Raw genomic sequence first — 12,793 nt, forward strand, 5'->3', positions numbered from 1 at the left:
AACTCTCTCTATAAGAAGTCTTTACAGATGTTATTTCCGCTCAAGGCAGAGACAGCCCACGGACATTTCCTCTTTCTACGGTGCTTCACGAAGACAGAACTTCAAACCCTGAGCACGAGAATCAAAGGGCCTTTCATGTCGAAGGAAACAAAGGAACCTAAAACTGAACTCTCGTCAATCCCCTGTGTATTTCCTGTCTGTTCGCTCTTCACAGAGCATCATGGGAGCATCACAGCAAAGCCCCTCTTCACAGAGCATCATGGGAGCATCACAGCAAAGCCCCTCTTCACAGAGCATCATGGGAGCATCAAAGCAAAGCCCCTCTTCACAGAGCATCATGGGAATATCACAGCAAAGCTCCTCTTCACAGAGCATCATGGGAGCATCACAGCAAAGCCCCTCTTCACAGAGCATCATGGGAGCATCATAGCAAAGCTCCTCTTCACAGAGCATCATGGGAGCATCACAGCAAAGCCCCGCTTCACAGAGCATCATGGGAGCATCACAGCAAAGCTCCTCTTCACAGAGCATCATGGGAGCATCATAGCAAAGCTGGTGACTGCTGGAAGGTTTTTGATCCTCCGTGCCCTCAAGATGCCGATGGGACAGTGTGTCCTGGTGAACAAGATGTGAGCTAACAAGTCAAGTGGCACATGCAGGTGGACAGTCTTGGAAGTTTGGGGCAAATAACTCCTGCTTCGGAGAATAGCAACACACCAGTGCAACAGCTGCGCTTTACCGAAAACTTCACACATACTGTCTCATGTAATCCTCCCAGCCTCGGCACAGACGTGTTCCGAACATGCTCCGGTCAGACCAGTGCGAGTGAACTCTGGTTAGCATCGCGTGGGGCTCAATTCCAGGGGCCAGCTGGAGGGCCGGCCCAGCTGGGGACAGCTGCGGGGGCGCATTCACCGAGCTCAGACTGCTCTGCTTGGGGGCTGCCTCCAAGGTCGCACAACCTGGAAAGGTCATGCCAGGACCTGAACCCAGGTCTGCCTGCCCGCTTGTCACCACACGCCCTCTGGGTGTCCACAGGCCTCTCCGTTAATTGCGATTTTATGCACCAATGAGAGACTGCCCTTATTTCTGTTTATCTTTCATGTTCCCATCTACCCACCCCTCACTTCCCTTTCCCCTAACCCTCCAACTGGACAGACTTCCCTCCGAGACGCTCACTCGCAGGTACTTCCCTTCCTTCACGAGCGATGCAACTGCCTCAAAGACAACAAGCCATCCCGAGAGCACGGGGTTTGGGGAAGCAGCCGCCGGGGCAGCCTGGTTTCCGCCAAGCCCATCGCCACGGAACAGGAGGGCCGGGCTCCGCCGGGCAGGAGGGCGGCGAGCTCCGGGAGGATGACTCACCCCACAGAGCACTGGGGCTGGCGGGGAGCCCGGGAGCGGTCAGCGGCTCTGCCCGCTGCAGGGGAAGCACCGCCCGAGGAGGAGGGACCGGGGATGCGGGAGAGAGAGCAGCGGGGACCAGCACCGCCACCCTCGGGCAGCCAAGCCATCTGCACCCGTAGACCCACACGCGCTCCTGAGGCACGTCATCGAGGCCGAGCACAGCAGCATGGCTCCCAGGAGGAGTCATGTCATCCTACCTGCATGCAGGGCCGCTGCCTTAGTCTGCTTCCTTGGGGATGTGTGTGCGTGGGGGTAGGGGGGAGGTGTGAAAGGGGAGAGAGACAAGTTTAATTGACTTACTGGATCCTTACTATTTAAAAAAGGGTAAATTTACTGTGTTTGCTGGTCTCCATAGAAACTCAATCCTGCAAATACCAAAGTGCTGCGATGGCAGTGACTCTGTACGATGACAAAACACACAGAAACAGCAGGCCTGGGATGCGTCCCTGGAGGATAATGAATCAGAGAGGGGACACGCTGGGTGCTACAGGGCATGAGGGGGCCGAGCACACAGCTGGGGAAGCTGAAGGATGGCCGTCTCGGAGCCCAGCCATTCATTAGTCCGCCATCCTTTCTGTTTCATGACTCTCCTTTTATCCGCCAGCAGTCCATTTCGTGGCATGTGAAACTGGGGTGAATGAAGCCTTGAGAGAGAGGAGCAGACAGCACCGGATACCTTACTGAGTCCCAAATCGCACAGTCTGGTTTTTTTATTCCAGAAACGGCCTAATGAACTTGCTTTATCATTATGCTAGCCCACCTTCTCGTTTGTGTTTTTCATTCATTTTTGGTCACCATGCCGCAACTTCCACTGGAAATCCTCTATGGTTGTAATCAGGTACAAACATCACATCCTAGCCGAAACCGGTTTGTCTCAGTGGATAGAGCGTCGGCCAGCGGACTGAAAGGTCCCGGGTTCGATTCCGGTCGAGGGTATGTACCTTGGTTGCGGGCACATCCCCAGTGGGAGGTGTGCAGAAGGCAGCTGGCTGATGATTCTCTCTCCTCGACGTTTCTAACTTTCTATCCCTCTCCCTTCCTCTCTGTAAAAAAATCAATAAAATATATATTTTTAAAAATTACACCCTGTGCCTTCCGGATAGACGCTACTGCACTCGGTCCCTGCGGGGCTTGGCCGGTGTCCCCCCGGGGAGCACAGCAGGCACCTCGGTCAGGGTCAGCCTCGGCCCCTACATCTCGGACTGCAATGTGTGAGATCCACAGGAGGACAAGCTCAGAAGCTCAACCCTCCCCATGACTGCCTGCCTGCCTCGTACGGAAGTTTCACCTTTAGAAAAACACACTGAGGAACGATGTATTGCTTTTAGGCCTCAACTACCATTTTCATGCGAGCCCTCCATTCCTGGTGCGCAGTCTGCTGAGACAGAGGCACTCAGCAGCAGGGGGAAAGGACTGAACTGCAGCGACTCTTCTGAGAACCCAACAGATCACCGCGAAACGCTTTTGCCTCTGACTCAGCTGAATAGAAAAAACAACCTTGGCATTTTCATGTCTACCTCTCTCACAGAGCAATGACAATACTAAGCAGCCCGCGTGACCTGGTAAAGATGCTGCCGTTTTAAAGAACGCTACTTGGTGCAAAATTATGTTCTGCTTTCACGGCAAGGGTTAGGATTCCTGACGTGCATGGGATTTTGACCATGTCTTCTTGGTTGCCATTCGTGTCCTTCTCCTAATACACGAGAACACACTTTGAACAGCTGACATAGTCGAAGTTTGCAGGAAAAGAACAGCCCACGGTTCAGCTGTGGGCACCCGCGGTGGAGGGGGAGGGAGGTGGCGCTCACCGCTCGCCGTGTCCTTTCTGAAGTTGTCCAGGAACTCCTCCAGCAGCTGGGACTGGTTGGGAGGGGGCAGCGGGCCCTGCTGGTCCCTGGAGAAGAGGTCACTGTCCGACCAGGAGGGGCACAGGGTCCCCTTGGTGCCCGGCGGCCGGCCGATCAGCGTGAGCCCCACGCTCTTCTCCGAGAACAGGGTCTCCATCTGCTTCAGGTCAAGGTCAGACACCGCTTCCCCATTCAAGGTCATGATCTCGTTGCCTTTCCTCAGTCCTAGGAGGAGGGGAAACAGAGGAAGAGAAGAGAGAGAGCGATGACTCGGAGGAAAGATTTCGAGACGCAAGGAGGCTACAGACGCAGACGGTGTGCTCCCAAGGGCTGTGCAGGTGCAGTCTCCAAAGAAAGCGCCACTGACAACAGCAAATCCCCGCGCTCTCACGGCCGGGACCAGACGGAGTTGTTCGAAAGGGAAACGATCCGAGAGCCGTCCGAATGAGAGCCGTCCGAATGAGCTGCTCTCCTTACTTATCGGCTGTGAAGCGACCCCGGGGGAATCACACGTATTTTTTTTTTTTTTAAGCTTTTTTTTTTTTTTTTAATATATTTTATTGATTTTGTAAAGAGAGGAAGGGAGAGAGAGAGAGAGTTAGAAACATCGATGAGAGAGAGAGTCATCGATCAGCTGCCTCTTGCACACCCCCCACTGGGGATGTGCCCGCAACCAAGGTACATGCCCTCGACCGGAATCAAACCCGGGACCCTTCAGTCCCCAAGCCAACGCTCTATCCATTGAGCCAAACCAGTCCCGGCTCACACGTGTTTTATCTGTGTCTGTCTGCCTGGCCGGCTCTCACATCTTCCTCTGTCCATCTGTATGATATGCATGTATGTGTATAAATGTACACATGGTTTAACGGATGATTCTATTACATTTTGAAAAGGAAATGTTCTTTAATAAGCCCTGCCAAAGCGAACACACACATACGCCTATGTATTTCCAATTAAACTATTACGTTCAGCCGAAACCGGTGTGGCTCAGTGGACAGAGCGTCGGCCTGCGGACTGAAAGGTCCCAGGTTCCATTCTGGTCAAGGGCATGTATCTTGGTTGCGGGCACATCCCCAGTGGGGGGTGTGCAGGAGGCAGCTGATCAACGATGTTTCTAGCTCTCCATCCCTCTCCCTTTCTCTCTGTGAAAAATCAATAAAATATATATATAAATAAAGAAAGAAAGAAAAAAATATTACGTTCACTTTCTTTAAAATTCTAGGAAAGCGGAGACCGATTTGGCTCAATGGATAGAGCGTCGGCTTGGGGACTGAAGGGACCCGGGTTCGATTCCGGTCAAGGGCATGTACCTTGGTTGCAGGCAAATCCCCAGTGGGGGGTGTGCAAGAGGCAGCTGATCGATGACTCTCTCTAATTGATGTTTCTAGCTTTCTATCTCTCTGTACAAAATCAATAAAATATATTTTTAATAAATAAATAAATAAATAAATAAATAAATAAAATTCTAGGAAAGCCCATTTTCTGACACCAGTGTAAGAAGGCAATGGCACTGTGGAGACCACACTGCGCAGCCTCGGGGGAGCTGGAAGGCGCCGCACGGACCTTCTCCGTACGCCAGGCCATCGGGGAGGACATCGCTGATGAAGATCCGGCTGAGATGCTGGTGCTCGTCCACCTGTGCGGTCACCGCGAACCCTGCGAGCAAAAGTAAACGGAAACGCAGGCCTCAGCGCAGCTCCCTCATGCGGTTCCCAGCCCAGCAGTGCTGGCCCGAACGTCTGTTCTCATGAGCACCGAATGCAGAGAGAGCCCATGGCACAACCACTCTGAAAGCACACAGAGCTGGCAGGATCAGAGAAAGAGGAGCACGTCCGATCGAAAGGTTTAATAAACACAAAAACAAGCTCACTGGAGCCAGGGGCCACGCACGCATGCTCACAGAAGCCTGACTGACTCCACGGCGAAGGCCAAAGCAACCGCACGGTCCACCCCCAGGGGAATGGATACACTGCGGTATGTCTACAATGGAACATGGCTCACGCTTTCAAAAGGAAGGGCATTCTGATACATTCCATGGCAGGGACACACCCGGAGGACCTTATGCTCTGTGAAAATACCGGGCTCAGAGGAACGAATAACTGCCGGAGGTACCAGAGTGAACAAACGTGTAGAGGCAGAGGGCAGAATGGGGGTTGCCGGGGGCTGGGGGAGGAAGAAGGGAAGTTAGTCTCTAACAGGTACTGAGTTCCGGTTCTGTAAGATGAAAGCAGTCCTGCAGATGACCGTGGTGATGGCGGCCCATCCACGTGCGTGCACACCGAACTGTCCTTGCTCACCATTCCACAAAGTGACTAAGGTGGCAAACGTTATGGGTATTTCACCACAATTTTCACTTTTAATGTCAAGAACAACTACTCCTATTGAAATCAGCCAAGTTCAGTCCAATGAAATCAATACTTGTTAAGAAATAACTGTATATACTAGTGTGTGAGGCGAGGCACTTTAAGGAAGTAGAAGAACACTGGGATGGATGGAGTGCTTGCCCTACACGTCACTACACTGGTAACCAGCCTGGGTCTTGGACACTGCCCGCCTCTGACTCCACTTGTCGGCATGCCCTGGTCCCAGACCACCGGGAGCCTCTGAGGAAGGCAGGACGGCATGTTCCGTTGGCCCCTCACTCAGTCCTTCAGTCATTCAAGCCCAAAGGAGAGTCCCCAAGGGTCACGGGGGAAGTAGAGGGAAGGCCAACACCAGCATGGACGAGACGTTACAAGGGCGTCCACGGAAACGCCAACATAACATTTGGGTCCAACAGGTTACAAGAAACAAGAAACAAATACCAAATCATAAAAAGGAAATTTTAACATAAAAAAAAAAAAAAACCATGAGGAGAATTTGATCAGCTTGAGTCATTTTAAGAAAGATAGTTATATTAATAATAATTTAACAAAGTAAGAGTATTGAGTTCGTATGATAAAAGACAGAACGAAAGACAGAAGTGAACTTGATATATGAGCATACTCCAGAGAGCGCAAAACCAGCTTACACACAGGTAAACAGAAATGCGAGAATTCAACATTTCAACGTGATTTGGGCAGCCCTGACCCTGAGTTGCTAAACGGAGGCTAAAGCAATCAAATAGGCTTCTTCAAGAAAGTCAGACCTTCAGTGAGTTCTGGAAGGACAGGTCTGATTCACACCACCGGGGAGGCAGGCGGCGGGGGCAGGAGGGATGCACGCCGGGCGGCTGACAGTGAGCTGCGAGCAAAGACGCTGCTCCATGAATCCTGAGCGACTCAGCCTAGACAGCACCTGGCACGCCAATTCATTAAAGTGCTATCGCCATCATTTCCTATCAAAGTCCTTTTCATTATTCTGGCCTCTTTCCCTAGTATCAATGCATATCTTTTTAGCCTGCTAATATCAATAAAAATGAAGGAGGTAAAGCGAGTCCAGAAACTACTATCGCAATTTCTGAAAATTAAAATTTAAGGGGAAAAGTCAGGCCATCGCAGACCATGGCAAACCCGGAAGGAACAGCCAGGGCGCTGCTCCGCTCACCGAAGTCAGACGCACCCCCGGTCTTCGTGAGCTGCACGTCATACACGTTCAGCGGGAAGACTTCGATTTCGTCATAAACCTACGGAAGGCGAAAACCACAAAGTCACGGAATCTCGGAAATGGATTGTGATGGTTTCCAAACTAGACCCCAAATTTAAACAGAACCCCCAAACACAAAAATTCCTTATTTTTAAATTAAGAGGCCGTGGATGTGGCTCCGATCCTCTGACTGACCCCCGCTCACCTGTTCCTGCAGGAACTCATAGGGCGCAGGGATGCAGTATTCGATGTTTTCATCCACCAGTTTCCGGAGCTGCAGGCCATAGTGGCTGGGTTCCACCTGCCTCATCTGTAAGGAAAGGGACAATTTTTCAGGTTGTAAATATCCTTTCTAAATTCATCACTGCTCTCTTTCCCCCTCCCCAACACTCCAACCAAAGGGCGTGTATGCATGCACATAAGCACGGCCAATGGACACAAGACACTGGGGGAGGAGGAATGAAGGCATGCGACAGGGGGTAGGGGAGGCTGGGGGAAGGTCAATGGGGAAAAAAGGAGATATATGTACTACTATCGGTAATACTTTAAACAAAAAAAATTATAAATTCCTCACTGCTCATGAAAACTCAAAGTGGAAATTTCTAAAAAAAATTAAAAAATCAAATACCATATGGAAGTTGCTGAGTTTAAACCATATATAAGGGCTTGAATTTTTAAATGGCAAGAACAATTATTTTCAAAGTTTTCTCTAAATGATACTGTTTACCACTAAAAACAAGAGATATATTTTTAAGAGGTTCTAGTCCCAGATATCTGACAATAGAATATACAGGGCTGGGCAAAAGTAGAGCTACAGTTGTGAATGCGTGAAACATAGGGCTTGTTCTTATTTATTATTTGCTAATTTTTATGTCATATATTTGTACTACAACTATAAACTTACTTCTGCCCAGCCCTGCATCGTCCTATTTCAGCACACGCTCTCCCTTTACGTATTGGTGGTACCTACCTTTAAGTTTTTCCCACTACTAAAGCAGAGAAATTGGTGCAATGTGGAAATCTCATATTCTAGACTTCAGAATTAGGAATTTCCTACTCTAAAAGTTTTTCAAAAGGAAAATATGTACCCACATACATGTGGCATCATTGCTATAAAACAATGTTGTTGACTGACTAAAGAACCTTACATAATGGAGGAGAAGGAAATTCGTAAGTAACACATGTAAATGTCTGGTATACTAAGGCTTAAATCAAAGTGACGAGGGAGGACTAAAATTAAGGATCCTCTAATCTAGGGGTGTCCAACTCAATCAGAGAAGGGGCCAAAATCTAAAATCCAGCCTAAATCGCGGGCCGAATGGTTTACTGAACAGTCATAAACTGTCATTGTGATGGAAACGCAGTGGAGTACAGTGATGACAGTGCGGTGCGGGCCACATTGCAAGGCCTGGCGGGACGGATTTGGCCCGCGGGCCTTGTGTTTGACACATGTGCATCTATTAAGTGTGCCTGATAAAGAGTAACCAAGCTCTGCATGCCTTTTTTTACCTTTTCCTATGGTTGGTTGTACTTTCTCTAAAAACTTAAAAAATATTTTAGCTCTCCTCTGCCATCTGGTGGTCTAAAAACCTCTAATCTGATGGTGCCGGGTCTATTTTTGTCTTAGTGACAAAAATAAAAAAACCTTAAGCTACCTTTTCAGAAATAAAGCCCAATTTGAATAATGAATAAAGCATCTCATAACGGTCTGCATGAAACCACTGTGAATGGTATCAAGTTACGTGCTTAATCCAGTGGGAACTTGGCAAAACAACTGAGGATCAAATCAAACTACTCCAAAGCTTAGCGCACCATCTCCGAGTAACTTAAATGACAACAGCCTTCAGACGTACTCAACCCAGAAAGGGGTTTAGAGAATCTCAGTAAATACGCAGGCTCTTCAGGAAGACAAGGGGCCCTGCCCTAGCCAGCCTGACTTCTGAAAGGAAAACGGAGAACGCTAACAAACACGCCCAGTGAGACGTTTCCGTTTCCCTGGTGTAGAAAGGGAGGTCTGAGGACCACAGATGCAGGAGCCACAGGAATGCGACATTAATGATTCTTTTTCCTCAGAATCACATCTCTGCAGCAAAACCCGTTACCTTGCACGCCAAGGTCAGGATGTCCTCCACTCTGTGGTCCGGCTTGATCACCATGGTAACGCCCTGGCTGTCCTGGAAGTGAATGTAGGTCTGGGCTTCCCACGAGGGGTCTCGGGGAGCACCGTCCACCGCTGAGCCGCACATGTGCAGAAACTCGTCCACCTGTTTTCCCATTCCAAAAGGAAATGCAGGCTGACTTGATTTTTTTAAAATGAGGGAAACTACTGCAATCATATCCCCTTCATTTACGGGACTATCCTATATAATAAAGAGGTAATATGCAAGTTGACCCTCACGCCTTCTCACAGACGGCCGCCCCTATGTGGTCAAAGATGGCCACCACAAGATGGCCGGCAGGGAAAGGTAGTTGTGGGCGATCAGGCCAGCAGGGCAGGGCAGTTGGGGGCAACCAGGCCTTCAGGGAAGAACAGTTAGGGGTGACTGGGACGGCAGAGGAGGGCAGTTAGGGGCGACCAGGCTGACAGGAGAGGGCAGTTAGGAGCAACCAGGCCTGCAGGGGAGGGCAGTTGGGGGGGACCAGGCCTGTAAGGGAGGGCAGTTGGGGGCATTTGAGCCAGCAAGGAGCAGTTAAGTGTCCATCAGGCTGGCAGGGGAGTGGTTAGGGGGTGATCAGGCTGGCAGGTAAGAGAGTGGTTGGAAGCCAGCAGTCCCAGATTGTGAAAGGGATGTCCTACTGCCGGTTTAGATCGGGCCTAAATGGGCAGTCGGACATCCCCTAAGGGATCCCAGATTGGAGAGGGTGCAGGTTGGGCTAAGGGACACCCCCCCCCCCCCCCCCGCAGTGCATGAATTTCATGCACCGGGCCTCTAGTTTTATCTTAACCCTTTCACACTCCTTTCACCTCTGGCTTCTCTTGATCCTCTGGGGCTGGCAGACAACCCCAGTTTTTCCTTCTTCGTTTTACCCACAGGAAACTGATGCCAGGGAAGCCGAGAGGAAGTCAACTGACTCCGTGTTCTGGCCACGACGCACTCTGCCTCCTAACTGCCTCTAAGCCATGATCCTCGTGAATTCTGCGACACTCTCATGCATGGCCCAGATGCCCGCCTGCCTCTCTGTAAGCCAAGCACGCTTTCCTTCTCCCTTGTTTCTACTCGCTCCTAAAAACCAGCCCCGCATCCTGGGGAAAGGCTCCTGTCCTTCAGCTGCCTCACATCCTTTTGGAAATCATCCCCACACATCAGCCTTTTCCGAACAGGCTGAGTTTCCTAACCTTCGTCCCCGCGGTCCCTCAATGACCTCACGTTAACCTGCACATCCAACGTTTTATAAAGAAAACCAGAGAACATTTAGCAAGTTGATCAGAAACGCTTGCCTCCAACCAGGTTCCTACGTGGGTCTGGTGGCAAAGCAGAGACCTGAGGGATGGAGAGACCTGATATTCGAGCCACAAACGTTCAACCAGCAGGCGGTGACCCAGGACGGGACCCTGCCCTCGCTGACCTGTGTCCCCTCCACGGGAGCAGGTGTTATCACATAACCGCACCAGGTCATTAACTCACAATACGAGTTTGTGAGCAAAGGCGAGGATATATGTGAAAACACCTTCCATAGCAGGAACCTTACACACGGATTCAATACGACCCAGAATTCTATCCCCCTCGTCACACGTTCAAGTTCTTTTTTAAAATATACACATTTTATTGATTTTCTTACAGAGAGGAAGGGAGAAGGATAGAGAGTTAGAAATGTCAATGAGCAACACCAATCAGCTGCCTCCTGCACACTCCCTACTGGGGATGTGCCCACAACCAAGGTACATGTCCTTGACCAGAATGGAACCTGGGACCTTTCAGTCCACAGGACGACGCTCTATCCACTGAGCCAAACCAGCCAGGGCACACATACAAGGTCTTATTGATGGATAATTTTACTTAGAATTCCAAGCATTAAAAAAAAAAACAAATAAATAAAAGATCCTCCTATGAAGGAGTTGAAAACAAACAGATATGTTAAATAAATTTTTAAAAGAAATTCTTTAAAAAACATAAACAGGCTCAGCCAAGCAAGGGAAGACCTCTCCTTCTGTGCTGCTGTCTTTAAAAGGGCTGATCGTCTCTGAGAGGCATTTCTGGACCCGCCATGGACCTGCCACTTTCTGTATATTTTCCTGGACACGTGACAAAAGCCCAGGGCGAATATGAACCCCACGTGCCAAAACGGCAGGAAAAAGGGGCAGAGGAGCAGGTGCCTAGAGCCAAGGACGGCGAAGCAGCACGGACACCACGCTCTCCTGAGGGTCCGCACCTCACAGGACCGCGTGCTCTCCGTCCTCTCCGTCCTCCCCCTCCTCTCCTCTGGGAGAGCCTCCCAGGTGCTATCACCTGGGCAGAGAGCTGTGACCTCAGCAGGTGAGGCAGCCAAAGCAGGGACTTACTGCCGTCCCAGCCTCGCAGACCAGGCTGACTCAGAATCCACCTAGCCCCCAGCAGGGGGCACTGTGGAGTAAGAAACCACACTCAGGACATCAGAGTCCCGATTCCTGCGGCAAAGCAGTTTGATCTGGCACTTTGGGAACAAACAGGAGACATGTGGCTGAGGACAGACGGGTGGGAGAAGGACATGAGAAATGCCAATCCACAACTAGCCCTCCTGCCCCCCCCCCCCCCCCCCCCGAGGCCGGCACACAGGGCTGATGCCATCCGCTTTGGCCTGCTGTGGGCCACTGAGGACCCACAGCCCTCTATTTGAGCAGGTGAGGAACACGAGGCTGGGAAAGCCCTCGAACCTTGCCTGAGCTCACACAGGAGCGAGGACGGTGGTATCGTGGGGATCTGAACCCGAGAACCTGGCCCAGTGTGTGCTCACCACCCTGACACTCCACGGAAATATCAGCCGGGCAGTCACCTCCCCACGGAAAGACTGCCACCTCCTGCCCCCGTTCCTCTTTGCGATGCAGAACGCCCGCCCGCCATTCATTCCCCGCCCGGGAGTCAGTGCTGTGTTTGCCTCCGGATTCCTGCTCAGGACCCTGTGCCACAGCGGCAGTGCTGACGCCATTCACAGCCTCTGCCCTCGTTTCAAACACGACCCATCTGGTGAAGCCTCGCCTGCTCGCCTCCCTCCCCCAAGTCCACGCAGTTCTGAGCCTCTGGCCACAGCGGCCTGGGCACCCCCGGGTGCTGGGGTGACTGACACAACAGCAGAGCCTCCAGCCTCCTCCCGCCCTAACACAGTGCGACCAGCACCCAGGACACACCCAGCACCTGGGTGCTGACTTGCAAACACCCGGAACGTGGGTCATACATAGGCTTCCCATATCTTATTTAAATGTGCTTGTGCAGTGTCAACTTTTTCACGTTCCCTCAAAACTCAAGAGGACAAATTAACAGATCCTTGCCAGGGAAGAAGTCCTGAACAAGAGGACAGGGTGCAGGGAGGTGCAGAGATGGAAGGGAGGACGGAAGAAATACGCATTTTATACTCCATTCATCAGGGCTCTGCCCACAGCAGCTCTGAGGAGTCACCCCCTGAGCCTACCTTGGGCCTAAGGTGGAGTGGAGCACAGGAGAGAAGGCGCCCAACAAGGCCAAGAGGGGCCCAGGCCTCTCAAGAGATGCCGCCATGAATACTTACATAAGATTTTTTCTGTGTGAAACACACACACACACACCCCAGAGTGTATGCAATTACAGAGGTAAAACGTGCTTACGCAAAGGAAGCACCATTCATGTGGACTAGAAAAAGGAAAGGCTGTTTGGTGCTTACAGCTCTCCTAGGTGTTACAAGTTTTGCCCGTTTGGACAGAAAACTGGATTGATTTCCTCCAGGGACAGTGCGGCCCAGGCTGGAAACACACATGCTTTATTTTCAGCAAGCGGGGGAAAGCAGCCTCCCGCATTCCTGAAAAG

At 51.0% G+C, this 12,793-nt stretch overlaps 1 protein-coding gene across 2 annotated transcripts in view; it reads right to left on the reverse strand.

The window, feature by feature from the left end:
• The window catches only part of TIAM2 (TIAM Rac1 associated GEF 2), a 151,253-nt gene that overhangs the window by 38,678 nt on the left and 99,782 nt on the right, over nucleotides 1–12,793 (reverse strand). For both annotated transcript variants that reach the window (XM_045572775.1, XM_045572776.1), the window contains 5 exons: nucleotides 8,921–9,082; nucleotides 7,024–7,128; nucleotides 6,780–6,858; nucleotides 4,818–4,910; nucleotides 3,216–3,479 (listed from right to left, as the gene is read on the reverse strand). In XM_045572775.1, the coding sequence (XP_045428731.1) occupies nucleotides 3,216–3,479; nucleotides 4,818–4,910; nucleotides 6,780–6,858; nucleotides 7,024–7,128; nucleotides 8,921–9,082 (703 nt within the window). The remainder of the gene's footprint in view (nucleotides 1–3,215; nucleotides 3,480–4,817; nucleotides 4,911–6,779; nucleotides 6,859–7,023; nucleotides 7,129–8,920; nucleotides 9,083–12,793) is intronic.

Source organism: Pipistrellus kuhlii, unplaced genomic scaffold, assembly GCF_014108245.1.
Source record: "Pipistrellus kuhlii isolate mPipKuh1 unplaced genomic scaffold, mPipKuh1.p scaffold_m20_p_5, whole genome shotgun sequence".
Lineage (NCBI taxonomy): Eukaryota > Metazoa > Chordata > Mammalia > Chiroptera > Vespertilionidae > Pipistrellus > Pipistrellus kuhlii.